The 25495-nt window shown below is 41.4% G+C and overlaps 3 protein-coding genes and 1 non-coding gene across 10 annotated transcripts; all 4 read right to left on the reverse strand.

Moving 5' to 3' along the window:
- Window positions 1–243: 243 nt before the first annotated feature.
- MKKS (MKKS centrosomal shuttling protein) lies at window positions 244–8456 on the reverse strand. 2 transcript variants are annotated; one of them, XM_055426679.2, is made up of 4 exons: window positions 7472–8456; window positions 3776–3951; window positions 2724–2834; window positions 244–747 (listed from the first exon to the last, which is right to left on the reverse strand). In XM_055426679.2, exons 1-4 carry the CDS (start codon window positions 8454–8456, stop codon window positions 307–309), a joined length of 1713 nt encoding a protein of 570 aa, XP_055282654.2. In that variant the 3' UTR covers window positions 244–306. The 2 variants fall into 2 exon arrangements, with proteins under 2 accessions (XP_055282654.2, XP_055282665.2); XM_055426690.2 differs by lacking the exon at window positions 2724–2834.
- Window positions 8457–8470: 14 nt separating this feature from the next.
- LOC148775491 (uncharacterized) lies at window positions 8471–14221 on the reverse strand. The gene is made up of 3 exons (XM_088844304.1): window positions 14128–14221; window positions 9664–9708; window positions 8471–8883 (listed from the first exon to the last, which is right to left on the reverse strand). Exon 3 carries the CDS (start codon window positions 8839–8841, stop codon window positions 8680–8682), a length of 162 nt encoding a protein of 53 aa, XP_088700430.1. The 5' UTR covers window positions 8842–8883; window positions 9664–9708; window positions 14128–14221; the 3' UTR covers window positions 8471–8679.
- Window positions 14128–25485, reverse strand: LOC129556233 (uncharacterized). Of its 6 annotated transcripts, none has more exons than XM_088844300.1 (3): window positions 25340–25452; window positions 19489–19578; window positions 14128–14358 (listed from the first exon to the last, which is right to left on the reverse strand). In XM_088844300.1, the coding sequence occupies exon 3, from the start codon at window positions 14335–14337 to the stop codon at window positions 14146–14148; it is 192 nt and encodes a 63-aa protein (XP_088700426.1). In that variant the 5' UTR covers window positions 14338–14358; window positions 19489–19578; window positions 25340–25452; the 3' UTR covers window positions 14128–14145. The 6 variants fall into 6 exon arrangements, with proteins under 6 accessions (XP_088700426.1, XP_088700425.1, XP_088700424.1 ...); XM_088844299.1 differs by having other exon boundaries at window positions 19520–19578; window positions 25340–25450; XM_088844298.1 differs by having other exon boundaries at window positions 19447–19578; window positions 25340–25450.
- LOC129535517 (U6 spliceosomal RNA) lies at window positions 21337–21441 on the reverse strand. Its single transcript, XR_008681668.1, has one exon. It is a non-coding gene; the product is annotated as a U6 spliceosomal RNA (small nuclear RNA).
- Window positions 25486–25495: the final 10 nt, after the last annotated feature.

Raw genomic sequence — 25495 nt, forward strand, 5'->3', positions numbered from 1 at the left:
TTTTAAAATTTCTGTATGCTCTTAGAATGATGTCAAAATAACGAGAACAGAAACTTGTAACAACCTATAGCATTATCTATGAACTCACTGACATAATTACCATATTTTCAGTAATGCTTCATATTTTTATATTCTATAGTATTTCTATTCAAGAATAAATTCTTTTTTCATTAAATAAGTAAGTCTATGATTTTATGAATCATCAATCTCAATATGGAGAACAGGTCTTTCAGAGAGAACATATAAACTCAATACTTTTCTTTATTGACATGTCACTAGTTTTTCTTTTTGTAAGATAACATAATATCAGTTTGTATCTTCAATGACACATGAAAGATCCAAAATCAAACTGGCAGTCTCCACAGCCACCTGCAGGCCACTAAGCTTCGCGGTAAAGCAGTCCAAGGTCAGGGTGTCGGCTGAGCCTGTGGCTTCAAGGGAAAGGCAGGTTTGCGGTGGGAAGGGATGACGAGCACTTCTTAGGAAGGACCAGCTGAGCTCTTCCTGGCTGCTGTAGAGTCCACAGCCACATCTGGAAGGCAAATCTGGCCAGTTCATAGCAGAAGGCAAATTGGCCTGAACTGACCAGAAGTGTCCATATTTGCCATCGGTAAGAATTTCACCTCCGTCGTGCTCTAAAGAGCCAGCGAGGGATTCAAGTGCACTGCAGAATGCTTCAGCGGTCAGCTGGAGTTCTGACTGAGAATATCTCTCATCTCGAAGAACGCTTTCTGGCTCATTACGGGTCTAGAGAGGAACAAAACCATTGAAGACACAGAACAGAGCAATTGCTTGATCAAACGCTTAGTCATATAGTACTTGGGGTTTGACACAAGGCTAATGGGCAGGGATGGGCCAGCTGGCCAGGCTAATCCATTAACCTGGTTGTTACAGTAAAAGCACCCACTAGCAGTCATTTTATCAGAATGAGTGACTCAGAATTAACACCACCATCAATTTGTTCTGAAGGACTGACAGTAGTGCCTTTGTACAGCATGAAGGACAAGGCACGATAAGTGAATCACAGGCTTCTACACACCAGAAGGAAGCTCGGGAAGTCTAAGGAAGTCACAAATGAAGTACTTATGCTCAGTAAGTGTTTGAGATGTATTTACAATGCAAACATGTGTGTTATAACTAAGACAAACCATTTAGGTATCATTTTCACCTGAATGTTTAAAAAATAACTATTCTTCTCTTTAATTAATGATAAGGTTATATAAGTTTGGATTGCTTTTGTTCCACTGTTCTAAAAAGTCTATCCTAGAAATTTCATGATAGAAAAAGTAACACATTAACAAACTCATCACTGAATGATCGTTAAAAATCCATATTCTATTTACTCAAAAACAATGACCATTTTTTCCTTCTGCCCAGGAGGCTGGAACCAGATATCATCTCTACTGCACATTCCCTCCTCACATGTTCAGTGCTAAATTGTTTCTTCAAAATCCTACTCAAGATACTGTCCTTCTCCAAAAGACATTTTCTAGCTTACTCAGTTCCATTTGCAGACTATATTATTGTCTCTTCAGCATCAATAGATTGGCAATGGTTTTGTTTTTCATAATGTACGTTCTGATAACTTTTCATGAAGAAGCTTTATATTCATACAGATTTTAAGTTATTTGGGGAAGCAAAGCAGGGCATGTCTATGGAAAACATTTATACACTCACCAATCCCAGGCATCCCAGAGACTCTGCACTCCTGACTGACCAAAGAACCAACTGCAAGCACTTGGAAAACACATACCTTTTTGTAGCTACTTTCAAAGAAAGTAGGTCGTCTTAATGAAATAATTAATAAGAAATATGATGTGTGACATTTATCTACTATTAGTATATGGCATCTCATAGATTAATAAAAACAATTCTGTTTAATAGAATTAACATATATCATAAATACCATTTAAAATTATAACAGAATCTAATAATTAGATGCTTTAATAAATCAAACTGTTTTTTTCTGGAATATCCAGAAGGTACTGAAGTTTTTTTGTAGAATCTCAACACTTTCATCATGAATATCAATTATTACTGTATCTTAGCAGTGGAGATCTCTAGGATGACAACTCCCATCAACAGAATGCTCATTTCAATACAAATGGACTTACTTAGAAAACAGAAACAGACTCACTGATTTTGAGAACGAGCTTCTAGTTGCTGGTGGTAGTGGGTGGGAAGGGATAGTTAGGGAGTTTGAGATGGACATATACACACTGCTATATTTAAAACGGATAACCAACCAACAAGGACCTGCTGTACAGCACATGGAACTCTGCTAAATGTTATGTGGCAGCCTGGACGGGAGGGGGTTTGTGGGGGGAGAATAGATACACGAATATGGATGGCTGAGTCCCTTTGCTGTTCACCTGAAACTATCTCGACATTGTTTGTTAATTAGCTATACCCCAATACAAAATTTAAAAGTTAAAAGAAAAACTAGAAAAAAACCCAGAATGCTCATTTCAACAGGCAGTGTATTTAGACAGTCCTCAAAGAATGTGATCATCTGTTAAAAGGTTGAATTAATAATCATTGTGATAAAGATATGAGCTTATATTTTTGAGTATTATTTTCCTCAAGTGTTTTAAAATACAATATTGATTTCAAGACTACCGAGAAATTAAGCATTAAAGGGTCCAGAGTATTATTATTTTATTATCTCATAAAATGCACGTTGCTGAGAATTCAGATAATTTAGGAGGGACTATCTAACCTACCTTGTGTCTGATATATGCCACCAAATGAGTTTCAGTACAGCCACCTCCCAACAAAACATACGGGTCCTTGATCGTTAACTGCAAAGCATGCAGTGCTGTTTGACATGTGAGCTGAAGAAGAAACAATCACCAGAGTCTGACGCTGACATCAGAAACACAAAGAAATACAGCCATGTTTTCAAGGCAGCTTAGTGGACTCAAGGAGCCTGATTTTAATTGCAAAAGAACAAAACTAGTGTCACCAAGGTTGTCATGTGATGAATACATTTTGGAATAATAAAAATTAGAAATGAAAGAATACTTTAGCCAGATGTTTGTTTTCATGGACTGGATTAATATCCTCCTTCATATACATTTAGCTCTTCAAATTGAGATTCACAAACACAACTGGATCCGCAGAGTGCTAATATTTCTAACAAAAATATCTGCATCTAAATAAATTAGCTGTATAAATGCTATATAGAATTTATCTCAAGTTGCTATGGAAATGATTCAACCCAGCAACAATAAAAAAAACACACAGACCTTGAATATTCACCAGGCTACAGCCTTGAGTATCCATTCTTCCAGGCTGTGACCAGTACCATTGGGCATCACTTTCATTGTATAAAAACTGCATGTGTTATTGTTGTTTGTGAACAACATCTCTGTTAAGAGGTGGATCATGGGTATAACTGGGAAACCTATTTCTAAGTGAATTATTCATACACATTAGCATCAAGTATACAATTCAAATTAATTTCTTAAGAAAATTTCCCATCAAGGACTTTTACATTGCTTGTAAATTACTAGAAATACTAAGAGTATTATTATTTCTAATAATAATTAGAAACAAAAACAAAATATGCCAAGTTTCTATATCACAGGAAATTAAATCAGCTTATTTATAACTGTAATTCTCACATTTTGGTTGTTTTTGCTTTCTTCACCACGTAGGGAAGTTGTGAAGGAAAAAAGCACAGCTGACTGATGTGAAAAAAATTATAGTACCTATCTGATTCTTTAATCCCTGCCCCAGTCCCTAGATAAGGAATTCAACATTTATTACCTACCTTCAGCTCATCCCAGGCTGTGTCATTTCTGTTGCAGAGAAGCAGGCTACAGATAGTTGCTTTGTTAGGAATAAGATGAAAAAAATGTTTGCGGCCAAACTTTGCAATGCACAAATCTTTTACACTTCCATAACTACTGGGAGAGATTGAGCCCAAGGAACCAATAGGCCGTGTTCCTATTTTTTAAAAAAGTTTAGAAAACACAAAATAGATGAATAAACATGGAGATTACAATAATTTAAAATTACAATATTCATTCCTAGCTAATATAAAAGTCCCAAAAGCATAGCATTTAAAATCTGAAATATAGGATAAAGAAATAATAGGATGCATCTTCTTAAACCTATAAATAGTATTCTATTATTCAAATGATGTGCAAATAAAGCAGCGGTTTTTTGATTTACAGACTTCTTTTTTTTTTCACCACAGCCGTACTGAATCCTCATTAAGGAGGCACACGAAGCCCATTCAGGGATCAGAGACCCCAAATTAACAACCACACTAATCTGAAATAAGGATGAAATGAGGATACAGGCTATTTTTAAAGTGTGTTATTATTTTTACCTTAAAACTCACAAACTAAGCTATGCTGATAGCTGTATGGCTGAATTCCTTTGGGGCTCCATTTAGTGAACATATAGGAATTTTTTTCTTTGCCAAACAATTGGTTGTATGTAAACAAGTACCTAAACCATGCCAAAATAAAGTATGCAACCCTCTTATTTCATTTTGTTATGCTTTGATTATATTTTGCCCTCCTTCCTGCACAGGTAAAATAATAAAATTTTACAAAACACAAATTAATAAAAATATGAATGAAGGAGAAGTTAGGATGACTTGAAGACTTCTAAAATCTCTAAATGTAGTAAAGTTATATAAGAAACGGCAACAAGCTTTTAAGAAGTAACATTACTGGTTTACAGTCTTAAGATTAAAACTGTAATTCAGCAATGCACCTCCTTGGGACAATTTCCTCTTTCAAACGAACGGAATTAAAACATAATGTCTAAATATTCTTGCAGCTCATGAACAGTTTCACTTCTTTGAATATCCTTTTTTCTTTACTTCTGAAGTCTCAAAGAACAAGGAATACTTGAGGGATCTAAAATTTAAGAAAAAGAAACAAACCCTACATCTTGTATAACTTCAAGGGTGGAATCAACAGAAAATTTGTAAGGAAAGGCTTAGCTTTCCTGCTGCCCAACATTGGAGAAGGAAATGGCAACCCACTCCAGTGTTCTTGCCTGGAGAATCCCAGGGACAGGGGAGCCTGGTGGGCTTCCGTCTATGGGGTCACACAGAATCGGACACAACTGAAGTGACTTAGCAGCAGCAACCTCTGATATGGAGCAAATCACTGAACTCTTTCTCGGTGGACTTCCCCACAGGACAGTAAAGTGGGGGTGATCATATCTATTTCACAAATCAATCAAACCAAGTCAAAAGTTAAAAATGTTTTGTAAGCCATGACAAGCTTCATACCCACCAGTCCACCAAGCACAATAACCCCATTGCTGCTGCTGCTGCTAAGTCACTTCAGTCGTGTCCGACTCTGTGTGACCCCACAAACGGAAGCCCACCAAGCTCCCCCGTCCCTGGGATTCTTCAGGCAAGAACACTGGAGTGGGTTGCCATTTCCTTCTTCATTACTTATCCTAAATTATCCAAAAAGAGGAATTATGTTTGAAGGGGGAAGGGGAGGTAATGTCAACCTAGATAAGATGGATTAGGCCCAAACATACTTCACCTATTGTTTAATGGAGCCACAGGGGCCTGATAAGAGTTTTCATCCCCCTTTCTCTTTTGTCTCGAAAAAGTTTCTGCCCCCAAGATCCAGGACTACAACTCTGGCTTTATGTAAAATTGTTGGTTGCTCAGTCGTGTCCACGGAGAAGGCAATGGCAAGCCACTCCAGTACTCTTGCCTAGAAAATCCCATGGATGGAGGAGCTTGGTAGGCTGCAGTCTGTGGGGTCGCTAAGGGTCGGACACGACTGAGCAACTTCACTTTCACACATTGGAGAAGGAAATGGCAACCCACTCCAGTGTTCTTGCCTGGAGAATCCCAGGGACAGAGGAGCCTGGTGGACTTCCGTCTATGGGGTCACACAGAGTCGGACATGACTGAAGTGATTTAGCAGCAGCAGCAGTCGTGTCCAAGTCTTTGCAACCCCATGGACTATAGCCCGTCAGGCTCCTCTGTCCATGAAATTCTCCAGGCAAGAATACTGGAGTCGGTAGCCATTCCCGGCTCCAGGGAACCTTTCTGAAATTATTTGGGGGAACAGAGCACGGCATGTCTATAAAAGAAGTTCGCACTCTCCCCAATCCCAGGCACCCACTGGTAGCTCTGCAGTCTCTTGATAACACACCTGAGCAACCAACCAATATGCTGCAAATACCTGGAGAACATTTAACTTTGTGTATCCACTTGCAAGTAAAACAGGTCAGCTCACGTTCTACCGCACTCTAGTTACCAGTGGGATAAAAATCAGTTGTGGGCTGGCGTGGAAACCCAGTGCTCACTTACACTGTCTCTATGGGAAATTCTTCAGGGTTTAAAACTGACATCATAATATTTAATACTCAATACTCATAACTTGAAATCACCTGCTCACGAAAAGCCAGGAAATACTTAGGGATGTGGGTCTGACCCACAACATCACTAATGAGTTCCAAAGAACGACTGCCATTATTTCTTAAAAATTTCCACTCTGATGATCATCTGACAATAGGCCAGAGGTAACAACAGTCCAGAGATACTAGGGATTCAATACTGGCACTCACACTTCTTCTCTGATGACTTATAAGAACAGTCAACTTTAACAGTTTTACCAAAATTTATTAAACTCTTAAGTCTAGCCATTTATAAATTGAAATTTATCCAAATGAAATGATTCTTTCTGATAGGTTGTCAATGCAGTTAAGAGATATTGACAAGTGGCTCAATTCAGGAACTCTCTAACTTGTCATTTCTCTTTGTCTCTATTAGGTGACTACCAACCTGTTTCCAATTTGCCAGGTTTGTAAAATACAGTGAAATTCTTGCCTGTTACAATTTTCTATGTTAATAAATATATTATTGTTAATTCAACAAACATTTTAGAACCTCTACTATGGACCAGGCTTGTTTTAAGCACTAAAAGTAAAAGGCAACCCCAGCTCTCAAGAAGCCTAGCTGGAAACATCTGGGAAATATTTAATCACGTGCTAGCTTTAAACAAACATACACCCTAATAAGCACACACATACTCAAATTAGAAACCACTATTTAGGCAGAAGTACAGTTGATTGTTGGAGTTAGATAATACAAAGTGACTTAAGAGTTTTGTAAAACTCAAGTAGAAGAATTCTTTTTAAATTATGAGACTTTATATGATTTTAAGAATGTTAGATTTCTCAATAATCTGTTGAATGTTTGGGGGTTAATATCTGTAAATTATGACCGATTCTGCAGTACATTTGGGGCTGGAAAATACCTACAAAATAGTCATCATCACTCAATTTTTAATAAGTTAACAATACAGGATCTTTTTCAGAAACAACCTTTGCTGCCAGAAATGATACTCACACATGCTGAGGTTGGCAGCTTTTCAAATTGTTCAGTATGTTAACACAACACACACCAAGAATGTCTTTGCTCAAGGCAAGTGTGATTTATTAACCATAAAGGGCAAAAACTGAGAATTCTGTTTACCTGCCACTTTACTCAGGGGTTCCATCAGAGACACTCCAATTCTGTCTACAGCAACAACACGATGAGTTCTGAGAAACTGTTTCAAAGATGGGTGTATAACTTTTTGACACAAGACAAGATCTACATGGTCACTAACTAGTTGTTTTCCTAGGTTAAACAACCGGTCTAGAGCTGCATTTTCAAGAGAAACTCCGTAACTGACCAATAGTGTTCCTTCTCCAGTATCAGAAAGGTCTCCGGATAAAGACACACAAAAGAGTGCCACCTTGAAGGAATCTGCTTTTTTGATAGGTAGTATCTTCATCAATTGAATTTCTGATACTTCAATAAGTATTCCGGGTAACACAGCAGAATCTATAACCCTTTGCCCTTTTAAAGGAACAATTATACTCTTTCCTAAAATGATGTGCTCTTGGGCATTCTCTGGAATTGTAAGCAGAAAGGCTCTCAGAATCAGAGTACTGATATGGTCAACTTCCTTTGCGATGAGCATGCAGGCAGGTTTACTTGTTAATATGCTGCGTACCAAACTCAGGAGGATCTGGGTGCTACTAAAGTCGACTGGGATTCGGCAAGCACAGACCTCAGATTTCAGGTAACTGGTGCAGAGGCTCAAAAGATGCTTATTTAATTTAATAACCGTGGTGGGTGTCAAGCCTAGTCTCTGAACATTTTCGACAAGGTTGCAGCAAAGAATGGCTGTGAACAAGCCGCCATCGCTGAAGCAGGCCACGTGGTTCCGCACGGCGGCCGTCAGGACCTTTACCGTGGGGTGGCTGACAGGCAGGCCGGCGAGGAGGGCAGCCGACTGGGAGGTGGTGGCCACGGAGCCGCCCTGGCCATTGTGCAGCTGCTTCAGCCTGCCCGCCGGGCCGTAGCACGACGTGAGCAGGCCCCGCAAGGCGGCCAGGCTGGCCCTGGCGCGCTCTCCCGACAGGGGGTCACTGCTGCAGGTCGAGGGCTTTTTAGCTTCTAACCGAGACATGTTACTGCAAGTGCTTATTTGTGAAGAAAGGTTTTATTTTGTTAACCAGAGTTTTCTATTCATTGTATTGTCGTGGGTTTTAACATTTAACAAGATTATCTTTCAGCAATCAGAGTTTGGATTTACAGCATTGTGGCTATAAAATTAAATACTGAGCTCCATGTTTATGAAGCTAATCGGCACATAATGATTGATATAATAACATTTTAGTAATTCTAAATATTTATTTTACTTCTTTATTCAAATTCTTTTGTTTGCCTTCGGGCTGAGACTTTACAGACTGTTTTGCAGCCCTCTGTATAAAATACGTTCCAAGATGGACACCTATGAAGGAAACCACAGCTACAAGAAGCCAGTTCTTTCTGATCCAACTGCTGTTTTTCATCGCTTCTTTCTAGCTCAAGCTCTGACTCAGAGCTGCTTCTTTCTATAAGAAATAAAAATAAAAAATATTTTAGAGAAGTAACCCCAAAACATTTTATAATTGAAGTTTAGTAATTAGTTTAACGCTCTGCTCCTTCTTTAGAAAAAGGAACCACCCACAGGTACAAATCTCCAGAAAATGAGAAACATAAATTAAGACTAAAAACATCCATTTCTTTATTCTTCAATGAATCTCTACAAGGAAAAGTACTGGTATTCTAATAATTCTGGAATGTACAACACAGTCAGAAAGCTTATAGTACACAGTTTTTTAATACGATACGCTTCTAGAAGAGAAACAGTATATATACACTAAAACTCATAGAATCTGGTCTCGAGGTCCCAAATGTTTTTATTCTCTTGCATCAAGATCTAGTGATGTTTTTTTCTCTAACTTTGGTTTGCTTGGAAACCTTAGGTCTGAATACAAGTGCATTTGTATCAAATCCTGTTTGTAAATAATTATGAAAATGAGATAACTGTCAGGCTTCCTAATATAGACACTACCTAATGTACAGTCTACATCTAGCTGGACAAATGTGTACAACACATTTACCAAAGAAAAAACCATGTTTAAAATATCTGGCTAAAGTCAGAGCAATCTTCTGTGGTTTCACCCTATCAGTTAATGGTGCTCAGTGTTGATGACAACTAATCCACTCCCAAACTATGGCTTATGACAACAAATACACAGCCAGGGAATGTGCTGGATGACAAGGAGAAAGACAGGACTGCATTGGCAATCTGAACTCAAAGAGGGTAAATAATGTAAAATGCTACCTACCGTTTACCAAGTGTGCCAGCACTGGTACTAGTTTCCTTATTGAGGCTGGAAGAAGTGAGAGGGAGGCGTAAACTTCTGATACTATAATAATGTGTGGCAAGAATAAAAATCTCTGGTCACATACCTCATCTGTTGAGGCCTGGTGCTTTGAAGGTAAAGGTTCAACCAATTATTGGTTGTTTTCAGGGATATACTAACCATGCTAACCATGTGGACAGTGTTTAGCATAAACAAAACTAATTGAACTACTCAGACTACAGTCCTGCCCAGAGCAGACTATGGCGCAGAACAATGCAGACCAGGAAGGCGATCTGAAGACTTGCAGGGAAGATGTGAAGAGAACAAAGGAATGTTATGCAAAGTGTTATTTTGGTTATCACACCTCCCAATTTAGTTACAGGGCTGTAACCATGGCAACTGGGCCCAAATAAAGTGAAAACAAGGATGGCCAGCTTTCTCACTGCAATGATAAAGCTACAGTTGTCTCTTTTTACAGCACAAGGAAAAAAGTTTCTGATCATCTCATATGAGAAAGAGCCAAATAACTTAAATATTATTTCAAAGCTTATTTTAGATTCAGCAAAATCTGTGAAATACATTTAAATGCAAGCTTAGTGAAGTGACTTCCATATGTAAATTTGCATGTTACAACACCCACACAAACCACACAAACCACAAATCTTAACAGACTGTGACCAATAAAGTGATTTGCCTGGTTACTTTTCAATACATAATAGTAACATGCAACTTTTCAAAAGGGACTAAATTGGCCCCTCTAACAGTCAGAACTGTACATGGAACAACAGACTGGTTCCAAATAGGAAAAGGAGTACGTCAAGGTTGTATATTGTCACCCTGCTTATTTAACTTATATGCAGAGTACATCATGAGGAACGCTGGGCTGGAAGAAGCACAAGCTGGAATTAAGATTGCCGGGAGAAATATCAATAACCTCAGATATGCAGATGACACCACCCTTATGGCAGAAAGTGAAGAGGAAATCAGAAGCCTCTTGATGAATGTGAAAGAGGAGAGTGAAAAGGTTGGCTTGAAGCTCAACATTCAGAAAACAAAGATCATGGCATCTGGTCCCATCACTTCATGGGAAATAGATGGGGAAACAGTGCCAGACTTTATTTTGGGGGGCTCCAAAATCACTGCGGATGCTGACTGCAGCCATGAAATTAAAAGACGCTTACTCCTTGGAAGGAAAGTTATGACCAACCTTGATAGTATATTAAAAAGCAGAGACATTACTTTGCCAACAAAGGTCCATCTAGTCAAGGCTATGGTTTTTCCCGTGGTCATGTATGGATGTGAGAGTTGGACTGTGAAGAGAGCTGATCGCTGGAGAATTGATGCTTTTGAACTGTGGCTCTGAAGACTCTGCAAGGAGATCCAACCAGTCCATTCTAAAGGAGATCAATCCTGGGTGTTCATTGGAAGGATTGATGCTAAAGCTGAAACTCCAATACTTTGGCCACCTCATGCGACGAGTTGACTCACTGGAAAAGACTCTGATGCTGGGAAGGATTGGGGGCAGGAGGAGAAGGGGACAACAGAGAATGAGATGGCTGGATGGCATCACCGACTCGATGGACAAGAGTTTGAGTGAACTCTGGGAGTTGGTGATGGACAGGGAGGCCTGGCGTGCTGTGATTCATGGGGTCGCAGAGTCGGAGACGACTGAGTAACTGAACTGAACAGTCTTGTGGTAGTTAGACCAGGAACCACATCTTTTGGCTAGTATCTTTATGAGAAAGGAAGAAAGTGCTGGTGCCCGCCAAATCATTTTCAGGATGTCAAAACTGCTGAGTCATGGTCCTATGTCTTTCTCTAGACAAAATAAGGTTCAACTGAGAAAACTGGGGATATAACACAGGGCTGGCTTATAGAATAGGTTTGGAAGTGCCAACTCAGCTCTTTCTTTCTTCCTAACAATGTGACCCTTTATTCCAAAAGTTACCATCACATTAATGGCCCTGACTATTCCTGGATGCACTGGCCTGGCAGATGGTCTTTTTGTAGTGATGGATAACAACTAAATATTTATAATACTAAAACTTCCATGACTGTATTCTCAATTCAGAGCTATAAAATATGATCTAAAGAAATATAAACAGGTAACATTTTTTCCTAAAAGGAATCAGGTTTCTTTGGAGAAATGGCTGAGGCAAGAAATAAATGAGATGAGCTAGGGACTTTTCCTGTCAAAAAGTAATAGTTATTAAAAAATGACACAGGAAACAACTGAGAAAGGATTAACCTCCAAAATATACAGCAGCTCATGCAGCTCAACACCAGAAAAACAAACAACCCAATCAAAAGGTGGGCAGAAGACCGTAACGGACATTTCTCCAAAGAGGACACAGAGATGGCCAACGAACCCATGAAAAGATGAACAGCACTGCTCATCACTGGAGAAATGCAAGTCAAAACTGTGAAGGGCATCACCTCACACTGGTCAGAGTGGCCATCACGAAAAAGTCTACAAACAACAAATGCTGGAGAGGAGGTGGAGCAAAGGCAACCCTCTTGCACAGTTGGTGGGAATGTAAATTGACACAGCCACTATGGAGATCAGTATGGAGATGTCTTAAAAAACTAGGAATAGAACTACCATATGACCCAACAATCCCACTACTGAGAAACTTGTAACTGGAAGAGATATGTGTACCCCATGTCTGTTGCAGCACTTTTTACAACAGCTAGGACATGGAAGCAACTTAGATGTCCATTGACAGATGAATGGATAAAGAAGTTATGGTACATATAAACAATGGAATATTCAGTTCAGTTCAGTTGCTCAGTCATGTCCGACTCTTTGCAACCCCATGAATCACAGCACGCCAGGCCTCCCTGTCCATCACCAAATCCCGGAGTTCACTCAAAGTCATGTCCATCAAGTCGGTGATGCCATCCAGCCATCTCATTCTCTGTCGTCTCCTTCTCTTCCTGTCCCCAATCCTTCCCAGCATCATAGTCTTTTCCAGTGAGTCAACTCGTCGCATGAGGTGGCCAAAGTATTGGAGTTTCAGCTTTAGCATAAGTCCTTCCAATGAACACCCAGGATTGATCTCCTTTAGAATGGACTGGTTGGATCTCCTTGCAGTCCAAGGGACTCTCAAGAGTCTTCTCCAGCACCACAGTTCAAAAGCATCAATTCTTCAGCACTCAGCTCTCTTCACAGTCCAACTCTCACATCCATACATGACCATGGGAAAAACCATAGCCTTGACTAGACGGACCTTGGTTGACAAAGTAATGTCTCTGCTTTTTAATATGCTATCAAGGTTGGTCATAACTTTCCTTCCAAGGAGTAAGCGTCTTTTAATTTCATGGCTGCAATCAGCATCCGCAGTGATTTTGGAGCCCCCCAAAATAAAGTCTGGCACTGTTTCCACTGTTTCCCCATCTATTTCCCATGAAGTGATGGGACCAGATGCCATGATCTTTGTTTTCTGAATGTTGAGCTTCAAGCCAACCTTTTCACTCTCCTCTTTCACGTTCATCAAGAGGCTTCTGATTTCCTCTTCACTTTCTGCCATAAGGGTGGTGTCATCTGCATATCTGAGGTTATTGATATTTCTCCCAGCAATCTTGATTCTAGCTCATGCTTCTTCCAGCCCAGCGTTCCTCATGTTGTACTCTGCATATAAGTTAAATAAGCAGGGTGACAATATACAACCTTGACGTACTCCTTTTCCTATTTGTAACCAGTCTGTTGTTCCATGTACGTGAAATATTACTCAGCTATAAAACATATCACATTTGAGTTAGTCTTAATGAGGTGGATGAACCTAGAGCCTGTTGTACTGAGTGAAGTTAGCTGGAAAGAGAAAGACAAATATTGTACATCAATGCATGTGTAGGGAATCTGGGAAGATGGTATTAATGAACCTATTTGCAGCACAGCAATGGAGATGGACACACCGAGAACAGACTGGTGGACACAGCAGGGGAAGGAGAGGGTGTGACAAATGGAGAGAAGAGCATGGAGACATATACATTCCCATATATAAAACAGACAGCCAGTGGGAATTTGGAGGGAATTTAAATGTTTAAAGTGTTACTGATGATAGTGACTATGATAGTTCAAATTTATGCAGACTTCTGAATTCATATTGTCATCAAGAACAAAAACTCTCATTGCTACCAGAGCATTAACTGATGAAGGGAAACAAGGGCTTCCCTGGTGGCTCAGTGGTAAAGAATCAGCCTGCAAGGCAGGGGATGCAGCTTTGATCTCTGGGTTGGGAAGATACCCTGGAGAAGGAAATGGCAACCCACTCCAGTATTCTTTCCTGGAAAATTCCATGGTCAGAGGAGCCTAGTGGGCAACAGCCCATGGGGGATTGCAAAGAGTTAGACACGACTTAGTTGCTAAACAACAACAAAGGAAATCAAAGCATATATTTTGCTTTTCCTGTATAAATGCATTTTGAGGGGGTAAGTCAAACTCACCTGAAACTTGCAAGCCTGCTACTTCCCTGGCAGGTGGTTCTTCTTAGGACTTGTAAGTGCCAGAGTGTCTGGTTCAGAGAGGTTGTTCTTACTAGGAATTTGGAAAACAGGGCTGCTTTTGATCCTGTGCCACCCAAAATGTATGAACCCAATCAGAGGTACCATAACAACCAGAACTTTGTAGTCTTTCCAGAAGTTCTGAAAGCTCATAGTACTTCAGCATCAGTGTACCTAAGAAAAGGTCGACAGTTAAAAACAAAATTAAAAAAAAAAAATGCTCTAAAATTACACCTCTAAAGCACAAGCAGAACACTGCCCTCGGATAGAAGCTGCCTGTTAAAAGGTTTCTAGGTACAATACATTGCGATGTTATTTAACTAAAAGAGGTAAGTTGCAGACTTACAGGGATGGCAGCAGATCAGGCTTGGAAACATACAGGGCAACACTAAAAGTTTAGTCAGCAACTATGAAGGAGCAACATCACCTGCTGGGAAAGCTGCTGGAAACTTTGGGCACACTCATGCATCAATGTCGGTATCTTTATATAATTAATTTCTCCGAACCACAACGGAGTTAAATTATTCTTTAAAAATATCTATTTAGTCAGATTCTGCATTCTGACAGGATGTGAGTGATGATGTTTCCACTGAAATGGAGTCAAGCATTGGTCCCAATTGTAGCAGAAGACTTTTGGCTTGAACTCTACGAATTAATGCCATCTCCACATTTCTATGCTGAGCCTCTGCATTTAGAGTGATTACCCTTAACACTAATAACTATACCCTGTAAGGGTTATTTCTGCTTTATTGACTATGCCAAAGCCTTTGACTGTGTGGATCACAACAAACTGTGGAAAATTCTTCAAGAGATGTTTAACTGTTAATGTTTTTGGCACTGTGCTTTGTACCATTTATTAAATAAATAAAAAAAAAAGAGAGATGAGAATACCAGACCACCTGACCTGCCTCTTGAGAAATCTGTATGCAGGTCAGGAAGCAACAGTTAGAACTGGACATGGAACAACAGACTGGTTCCAAATTGGGAAAAGAGTACATCAAGGCTGTTTATTGTCACTCTGCTTATTTAACTTACATGCAGAGTACATCATGAGAAATGCTGGGCTGGATGAAGCACAAGCTGGAATCAAGATTGCCGGGAGAAATATCAATAACCTCTGATATGCAGATGACACCACCCTTATGGCAGAAAGCGAAGAAGAACTAAAGAGCCTCTTGATGAAAGTGAAAGAGAGTTCAAAAGTTGGCTTAAAACTCAATATTCAGAAAACAAAGATCATGACATCTGGTCCCATCACTTCATGACAAATAGATGGGCAAACAGTGGAAACAGTGGACTTTATTTTGGGGGGGCTCCAAAATCTCTGCAGATGGTGACTGCAGCCATAAAATTAAAAGACGCTTACTCCTTAGAAGAAAAGTTATGACCAAACTAGACAGCATATTAAAAAGCAGAGACATTACTTTGCGAACAAAGGTCCATCTAGTCAAAGCTGTGGTTTTTCCAGTGGTCATGTATGAATGTGAGAGTTGGGGTATAAAAAAAGCTGAGTGCTGAAGAAATGACGCTTTTGAACTGTGGTGTTGGAGAAGACTCTTGAGAGTCATTTGGACTGCAAGGAGATCCAACTAGTCCATCCTAAAGGAAATCAGTCTTGAATATTCATTGGAAGGACTTATGTTGAAGCTGAAACTCCAATACTTTGGCCACCTGATGCAAAGAACTGACTCATTGGAAAAGACCCTAGGGGTGGGAAAGATTGAAAGCAGGAGGAGAAGGGGACGAAAGAAGATGAGATGGTTGAATGACATCACCGACTCAATGGACCTGAGTTTGAGTAAACTCCAGGAGTTGGTGATGGACAGGGAGGCCTGGCGTGCTGCAGTCACAAAGAGTCAGACACGACTGAGTGACTGAATTGAACCAGAACTGAATAAGGGTTACTGTCAACAAAGTTTACTTGAAGAAACTAGGGCTAGGAACTTAACTGCAGTTTTAAAGCTCGATAGTATTAAAAACAATTTTTTTGCTCTGTCTGATTTGGAAAGCATGGCGTGTGGCCCAGGAAGTCTGTTTCTGATGATCTGTTGGGTTTGGGGTTTTAAGTCTAGATGACCTCTAAAGCCTTCTTATACTTTTTTACTCAAGGGAGCTCACTAGGCTTTAGTGATGAGCTTATACACTCATGATGCTCTGAATGGACCCGCTCTCCAAGCTCCCGTCTTGGCAATGAAGGAAGATAAGGACTGTTAAGAATTAGGTTCAGTGGAATATATGTGAGTTCCATTATGAAATCACTTACAGTAATTTTGTGTGAATGTGTTTAGAAAAATGTCTGAACATAATTTTTACTTATTCCTTCCCTTTCAAGGCAAGATTAAAATACAGGACTAATGAGCTACATATGTGAACTGTGTTCTGTATGTACATATTAAAAATAAACAGAAGGCTTAGAGTTATGCCTATGTACACATTATTCCCAGCATTAGAAATGATTTCTCTTCGAGGTACAAATTCACATTTCATAAGGACTTTTTTGCTAACTTAAACAAACTGCTAGAGAAATCATGGCCTGCTTTGTAACTGCAAGTATTTTTGGCCCTCTCCCTTCCCTCAAGGGCTTTGGCATTCTATATGCTTTTTTGCAACCTTTAGCAACCATACCTTTTATTGATACTCATGTTCTAATCTTCGGAATAAGTCAATCACAAATAACTATCATGATTACACTTCCTTGTGGAGCCCACTGTGCAAAACCGTTTGGGGCATTTGAGATTTGAGGAACAATATATAAAACTCTGAGGGAGGCCCTAGGTGATCAGGAACAATGAGGGAAGAGCTTGAATAAGACTTACTTCTCAGATGGAAGGAGGGACTCGAGGCTGCGCCAAAGTCAATGGTCTGTGTGGACAGGTGGCATTTTTGTCCACAAAATACCTTGAATTAAAGGATCAGGATATACTGTCCATTCACCTCCAGTCGCAATACTTAAGGTGACTTTAAGCATCTCCAACTCTGTCCCTTCTGACATGAACTTGTCAAGTCATAGCACTTTTCATAGACAGTACCTCTGTCCCTGTTTACTTCTCATGATCACTAACATATCATCGTATTTGTCACTTTTTCCTGAGTTATGAACTTTTAGGAAAACAGCTAATAGAAAAGACTCATTTGGAACGGTGGTGGTGGTGGTGGTTTAGTTGTTAAGTCACGTCTGACTCTTGCGACCCCATGAACTGTAGCCCACCAGGCTCCTTTGTCCATGGGATTTTCCAGGCAAAAATACTGGAGTGGGTTGCCACTTCCTTCTCCATGTTTGGAATGAAAGAATATAATAATAAGATGAATAACTCAATAACCAAAATTCAGAATAAATTAAGGTCCAAGCTGTAACAGCAATGTCTGCGGACTGTGGTACTATTCCCTCCACGTCCAACAGATCACAGTATGAACTGTGATGTGCTGGGAACCCTCCTCAGATTGGCATCACAGCGGCTCCCTGTGCTTGGCGTCTCTTTGGGTCTTCCCTGGGTTAAGGACAAGGGAGGTGCTCCGTTCTGTTTATGCTGTGTATGCTTTTCCACTAGAATGAGATGCAGTAAGGATCAATGCATCTTTTTCTAGATTTAGGGTGAGTTCAGCCTTGGAATTAGTATCTATTTTGGCTGAAAACTCATTATTTGCCAAATGATCACTGAGGCCCAGTAACAGCACTTCCTGATTTAATAATTAATAGCTTTTATATTTGCTCAACACCTACAGGCAGCCACTTCCTCATATTCTCCGCATCTCGTATATTGATTTGGCTAATGGAGGTGAAAAAGCAGGCAACTGACTGACTTCCAGTGATTATTCTGTTGTCCTCTGTGAGGCCTGGAAGATGATAAGGATCAGGATGACAGGGCATTTTACTTTACAAAGTACTTTGAGAGTCTTCACATTTAAGTCCACATAAACACGCTGAGTATCACGCCATCTCCAGCAAGTAAGATAGACACACAGTGGCACAGCAGCCTTCACCTACTTCGTTTCCTTTACTTAGTATCTTTCCAGCATTTTATATATATTGTCGCTTGAATAAATCACATACCAGGCCAGACACCTTAGACTTTACTAAATAAGGCTCCTTGCTAGTTGTAAGAAAACGACAACAAAGTAGTTAGTGAAGTAATGTGTTCCTTATTTTTCTCATACCTTCTTGTGGGGCTTTTAAATACAATCAAATATGCTGCTGCTGCTGCTAAGTCACTTCAGTTGCGTCCAACTCTGTGCGACCCCATAGATGCCAGCCTACCAGGCTCCGCCATCCCTGGGATTATCCAGGCAAGAACACTGGAGTGGGTTGCCATTTCCTTCTCCAATGTGTGAAAGTGAAAAGTGAAAGTGAAGTCGCTCAGTCATGTCCGACTAGTAGCGACCCCATGGACTGTAGCCCACCAGGCTCCTCTGTCCATGGGATTTTCTAGGCAATAGTACTGGAGTGGCCTGCCATTGCCTTCTCCGAATCAAATATACTAGGGGTATACAATTTTGATTTAATCCATTTTTTTCTTCTAAAGTCTTTTTGTGGAATATTTTCAAAATGAGACTTAGCATCACTGCCCTTTTCTTTTTTTTTGCCCTTTTCTAAAAACTATAACACAGGCTTACTTTTTCAAGTTAGAAAATACAGTAATAAGAAAGCTAAAAAAAACCTGTAATTTTTTTGGTTTTAACAAAAATGTGATTGCAATAAACACTCTCTTTTTGTAATCTCGTCTCCCTCCAATAATATAAACCTTCAATATGATTTTAGTAGTTATATAGTTTTTATGGCAATATCCTAATTTAACAGATCACTGATTGATAGAAATCTGAGGTTTTTTTCAGTGTTTTATTGCTAAATATGCTAAGTACTCTTGTAAATTCTCCAGAGTCCATGCTATAGCCTCTCTATGCTGCTTCTCAGGATAATACAAAGTCTTACTAGAATTCCTAACAATTAAACTCATTTTTCAAATGAACTTAACAAGAAGGTTTTTAAAACTTTGACTTTTACAAAGGTTCACAGTGCTGAGCAGCAGGGAGACAGGGAGTTCCAACTTGGGGATGGAAAACGAAGCTGGATACAGCTTTTCTTGAGATGGCCCTTTCCTCAAAACATTTGGCAACGAGTTATTCCAAGTGGTGTGGAACTATTTTATGGACAGAAGAGATTCCTAAGTCTGAAGCAATATTTTCTCAAGAATATGCTCAAAATGATCACGTTTCCCAGACAAAAACAGGCTGGCTTCTAAAATGAGTTAGTGCTTCTTCACTCACAGAGTGTTTCAAGGTTGCCTGGATTAAAGCAGTGACACAAACCACAGCAAGAAGACGTCTTCCCTCTCCTCACCCTCCTCCAGTCGACCTGCCACTGCCCTTATCTTTCCTGGATCCTCTCTAAGCACGCTCCTAAGAAAAAACAAATGAAAACAGAGGGTGTGGGACTCTTTTACAAAGATGGAGGAAACCAAGAAAAAGGAAAAGAGATTAGTAAATTTTACATTAAGTAAAACAGAAAGTAGACATTTACAGTTTTATCCATTGAAAAGCCTCTGGTTAAGTATAGAAAATGTTTATAGGCCATTGACACAGATGCTTTCTTATATCCTTCTTTCCAAAACAAATACTTTGCATTATTCAAAAAGTTTCCTATTTTTTCTTTTTGTTTCCATAGCAATTTTATGAGACCACTTTATATATGAGGAAACACTAAATGATTCTAAAATTATTGTCAGTTAATTGTGGCACTCATCTTGGAGTTTGGAGTCCTAAAGTCTAGGCTGGTATTCTTAATGGCAGTTTTCAAAAGTTGAGTATTATATGTCAGCTTTGGCAAAAGTCAATCAGAATTGCCAATGCATAATGACGTGTGCCGAGAACATTCTGGGCACATGCTGCATACCTGTGCGGGTCACTGAGGTCATGCTCCCCAGTGCATTACACCTGGTGTCTTTATTCTCACGGTGGGGTACACTAGAGGTCAACAGGTCTTGTGCCACTTGGTCCAAAATGAGAGGGCGAACAAGCCCATATCCTCCAAACACACACCCATGATCTACTTACTAATGGATGAGTGGAGCTAATTTTAGCCACTTTTTTTTTTAAGCTCAGTTCTTAGTACAGAATGAATAGTGAGAGATTAATGAACAGAACGGAGAAAAGCTGGTTACATCTCTGCCCCACTAAAATATCATAATCTTTTTGACTGCATAGAACTGATTAGTAACGAGAAGGGCAAAAAAAGCACTTAATCCTAAACAACCTGGCACTGACTATCAGATTACTCTTTGTATGCACCATCACGTCAATTAAAACCACAGCGTTTGGCTTAGGCCTACAATAACGCGGAAGCAGGCAATGCGGGCGAAAGCTCTCATTCTGCCTACTGGGCTTGCAGGGCGCCATCTGCTGGCCTCTTGAACACAGTGTAAGGTAGATTCTTAACGTCTTCATCTGGCTCCGTTTAAAGTATTTGAAAAAAAAAAATAACGTTTAAAACATTTTAAAAAATTACTGAATGTAATTTAAACATGAAGAGAACACTAAATGGAAAGTTGAACAATTAATTAACCCAACTCTTGTGGCTGTGATATTTCATTAAATTTACTGGAATTGTATAATGCCTTTTCTTCTGGCGTGACATATATTGATTTTAAGTATCTGTGCATTCCTCATTTCTGAAATCTAATTACTGACCCTGAAAGTAGTTCTTTTTATCCTCAATTTTAACACAACAGTCCACATTTTGGCAATTTTGTGTACATGTTAGAAAGGACTGCATGGTGTCTTCAGGCCTATTGACCTGATGACTGGTATGCCAAAGAGAACAAGTTTCTTTCCCCCCCGGCCTTACATCACTAAAATAACAGCTTTGCTGAACTTTTCCAGTCTTGTCAAAACACAGACAACAAAAAAATTACTGTCAATTCTTGATTAACTGAGTGGACCGTGTGTGTTAGTCGCTTAGTCCTGTCCCAACTATTTGCGACCCCATGGACCGTAGCCCTCCAAGGTCTTCTGTCCATGAAATTCTCCAGGCAAGAATAGTGGAGTGGGTTGCCATTCCCTTCTCCAGGGGATCTTCCCAACCTGACCCAGGGATCAAACCTGAGTCTCCCTCACTGCAGGCAGATTCTTTACTGTCTGAGCCACCAGGAAGCTTACAAAAAAGTAGTGGAATGCTTCATGAATTTGCCTGTCATCCTTGCACAGGGGCCATGCTAATCTCTGTATCGTTCCAATTTTAGTATACGTACTGCCGAACCTGAGCTCCAAGTTTCCTTTCTGCAAAACCTGACCCCTGCCGTGACCAGCAGGCACTGTGGTCAGAATCAGCTGAGCAGCACAGCTCCTGCAGCGGGTCAGGAGCAGGCACAGAGCGTGGTGAAAGCGTGAGCATTTTACCATCTCTGATATCCTCTACTGCATTACTGTGAATTCAGTGTCTTTATAAATAAGTAGGATACTGGAAGCATCACAAGTTTTATAAGGGAGCTCTAACGATCCACAACCTAAACTGTGAACAGCAAGTAAATAACTAACAACTGATGAGGAAAAGACGATCAGCTTTCTGGTACGCTGTGGCTTATCAGAAAGGTGTGGAGAGTCGTTATAAAATTTAGAGTTGTCTGAGAATCTTTCCAGTCCTTTTCACCATCTTTACACTGCCATTTGACATGGAAGCTGGTGGGGAGTTACTGAAGACCGTGGACTGGGCTCTTGGTGCTGCATCAATGCCTTTATGTTCCCCTGGTCAGCTCCGAATCCCCAAAGGGTTGGTTTCTGTCCTCACCATTTCTGAGATTTCCATTTTACTCTCCACCTTGGTTTCTGGAGATAACTTACTGGCCAGAGGACACTGTGGCTACTGGGTCTGAGCCCCTCTGCTTCCCGCTCCCACGTGGTAAAACCTCCATCTCAGCTCCCACTTTCACGTCCTTCCTCACTCTCGCAGGAGGACCAGACACTTCCGACCAGTCAGTCCCATCTGCCACTGTGTCTTCAGTGTCCCAACTCCATCACCCCCCAACTTCTACTTCCCATCTCCCGCTTGGAACTGGTCTTCCTCCTTGGCAAGACTGTTTTTCTCCACTGAAAAGAACCAAAAGCAAATTCCCTGAAGTCACTGCCCCGGCCCTTCCTTTCAATTACTAGACACTCTGATTCCTTTCAAATAACACATTTCTAGAGCCAATTCCCCGGAGAAGGCAATGGCAAGCCACTCCAGTACTATTGCCTAGAAAATCCCATGGATGGAGGAGCCTGGTAGGCTGCAGTCCGTGGGGTCGCTAAGGGTCGGACACGACTGAGCGACTTCACTTTCACTTTTCACTTTCACACATTGGAGAAGGAAATGGCGGCCCACTCCAGTGTTCTTGCCTGGAGAATCCCAGGGACGGGGGAGCCTGGTGGGCTTCTGTCTATGGGGTCACACAGAGTCGGACACGACTGAAGTGACTTAGCAGCAGCAGCAGCAGAGCCAATTCCCACTTCCATCTTCACACCCAAGTAATTTGCTTTTGTTCCACTCTCCATGGAAACCGCTTTGACTACAAAGATCACCAATCTCTCCCTATAATCTCTGCAGCACTTTTGACGAGTTCTTGAAACTCTAAGTACCTGAGGCTAGTCTGAGCCTTCCTGGTCTCCTTTAATGGTTTCTCGGTTTCCACCTACCTGTTCACCCTTCTCAACTCTGTCCTTGGCTGTCTTCTCCCTCTGTTCGTTTCCTGGGTGTCCTCATTCACACCCACAGCTTCTATTTTAGCACATCCATCAGGGACTCCCAGGCCTTCATTTCCAGCTTAGTCCCACTAATGTCTAAACTCATCTCATATAAAAATGCATCCTCTTTCCTTCCCAAATTGCTGTTTCTCCTCTACTTCCTGCTTTGGTTTTTTTTTTTAAATAAAGAAATTATCTACCATGCTGTTCAATTAGAAAATCTGGGTACAGTGGACTCTGCTGTTTCTTACACTCCCCATCAAGTCAGTCACCCAATTCTCCATTTGACCTGATATTTCTTTTGCACAATTTCCAGTTACTAGACACTCTGATTCCTTTCAAATAACACATTTCCCGCCGCCACAGTCCAGACCCTCATTACCTCACTTGCTTCTAGCCCAATGGTTCTCAGTGTGGTCCCTTCGCCACTGGCAGTAGCATCACCTGGGAATTTATCAGAAATGTAAAATCCTGGGCTGCCCCGGACATACTGAATCAGAACTCTACACTGGGATCCAGTAATCTGTGTTTCAACAAATTCATTTGGTAATTTTGAAGCTTAAGTCTGAAAACTACTATTCCATTCTCTACCCTCTTAACACTGCCATCTTGGGGAAAACAACAACAGATACAGTTGTGTTGCTCAGAAGCCTTCAGTGGCATTTTTGACCAGAAGGTGAAACCTGCATTTCTTTGTACAGCACAAAAGATGGGATCTAGTTCCTGCTTACAACACATCATCTTGGTAAGCATGCACTGTTAAGTGGACAAGTTGCGGCATCCTACTGCCTGGGCTTTCCATCTCTGCCTTATTACAGGACGGCTGGCTGTGACCCTGGATGATTCCATAACCTCACAGTGCTTCAGGTCCATCATCCATAAAATGAGGATAACACTGACAGCCGTATCACAAGGTTGTTCTGCAGTTATCACATACCTGGCACTCAGGCTGGCCTCTGTTAATAAGATTCCAGGATGTTATAGAAAAGGTAACAGGCTCCAAAAGTGAGGGCCAGGAAAGTTCATCATGAAGGAAAGAAGCAAACTCAAGGACAAAGCAAAACAGCAAAGACAGGATGATAAATTCATATTTGTTTCTCTGACAAGTTGATGAAGCTAAGTGACTAAATATGAGGGGCCTAGTATAATGACGCTTTGAGTAATGACAGAAATCAAATTCTAACCTCCCCCAATAGGTACGATCTTAGGCAAGACTTATTTCTTGTCTCAATTTCATAGTCCGTAACATTGTGTTATATAATGAGAATTCCTATGTATTTACCCACGTAAATATTTATTGTTTATCCAGTATCTGATATGTGAGCATTCAATACAGGGCAGCAGTCATTCTTGTTGTATATACAATATCTTCAATACAAATAAGATATAAAAACAGGCACTTCTGGAGACTCCTGTTTGATCCAAGCTCCAGGGAGTGCGGAGACAGATGTCAGTCCCAGGACTGACTGGGGGAAGAGTTGAAGTTATGCCCTCTTTCGGGGACAGTGGGTATCCAACGACTGATCACTCACTGCAGGGATATAGTCTTGACTCTTCCCTTGGGACAACTCTCAGAGTTACTGTGAGACTTGGTGGACACTCTCCTTGGGACCATACTGCACCTCAACTTTTTCTATCCACCATTCTGCCTCCTTTCTGCCTTGGTAAGATCCAAAAAGTCCTAATAAATGTCCTGGCCATAAATCTCCTTAGGTCTGTTTCCCAGGGAACCCCATCTAGAACAATCTGGAAACATCTTTTTCATTTATCAATGTACTTGTTCATCGTTGCCCCTCCCATCGTTAAATACAAGGTCAACGTGGTCAGGGCCATGCTTGTTTTGGTCACTTCTGTATCTGCTAACTAGGCAGTGTGACAAATATGAATATAAACTGCTAGCAATAATGAATGCATCAATGAAAGCGCGAATAGGGAGCCTCTGAAACACCAACAGGATGTGAGCCTGATCTGGCGCGGGAAGAGGCAGCATATGACCTCAGGAGGCCTCCACCTCAACAGGGTTTCCACGCGCACAATGTCCAAAGCGCCAAGTCCTGCTTTTGCCGTCCGAGCCGGTACCGCCACGCGGAGCGGAGTGCTGCCGTCTGAGGGCGGCTCTTCAGGCAGACACAGGTCTCAGGGCCAGGCATTCGCCGCCTTTTCCGTCTACGTTCCGGTGCGGCCGCGCGGGTCAGAGGAAGAGAGTGCACACCCGGCGCTCTGCGCACAGCGCCGACGCGCCCCCGCTCCTCCGCGTTCCTCCCGGCAGCGCGGACCAGCGCCGACGCTGCAGGTTAAGCGCAGCCTCTAAGGAGCAGGCCTCCCAGTCCCGCCCCTGGTATCTCCTTCAGTGACCTTTCCGAGCGAGGACGAGGCACCGACGAGCCCCGGCTCCCCTGCAGCCGGGCAGAGAGCCGGCTCCCCCCGGCGGCCCCGGCCTTCTCACCTGCCCGCCGGCCGCCGCCCGCAGCCCCCGAGGCCGCACCCCGCGCCGCCGCCGCTCCGGGAGACGGGCCCGCGCCAGGGACCGAGCATGCGCAGCCCCGCGCTCGCGCCGGGCGTCGGTGACGCCGGCGGCCGGGGACGCGGTGCGGCGACCGGA

This window comes from Moschus berezovskii, chromosome 15 (genome assembly GCF_049115385.1).
Source record: "Moschus berezovskii isolate FMDL1 chromosome 15, NW_MosBer_1.0, whole genome shotgun sequence".
NCBI lineage: Eukaryota > Metazoa > Chordata > Mammalia > Artiodactyla > Moschidae > Moschus > Moschus berezovskii.

What these genes read in the sequence shown, in the direction of transcription:
- MKKS (XM_055426679.2), bottom strand. Translation starts at nt 8,456, where the DNA reads ATGTCTCGGTTAGAAGCTAAAAAGCCCTCGACCTGCAGCAGTGACCCC. An exon ending in ACCCCTGAGTAAAGTGGCAG is followed by an intron (nt 3,952 to 7,471) that starts GTAAACAGAATT and finishes TTTAAAAAATAG; the next exon opens with GAACACGGCCTATTGGTTCC. An exon ending in TGGCATATATCAGACACAAG is followed by an intron (nt 748 to 2,723) that starts GTAGGTTAGATA and finishes GTTCCTCTCTAG; the next exon opens with ACCCGTAATGAGCCAGAAAG.
- LOC148775491 (XM_088844304.1), bottom strand. Translation starts at nt 8,841, where the DNA reads ATGAAAAACAGCAGTTGGATCAGAAAGAACTGGCTTCTTGTAGCTGTG.
- LOC129556233 (XM_088844303.1), bottom strand. Translation starts at nt 14,337, where the DNA reads ATGAGCTTTCAGAACTTCTGGAAAGACTACAAAGTTCTGGTTGTTATG.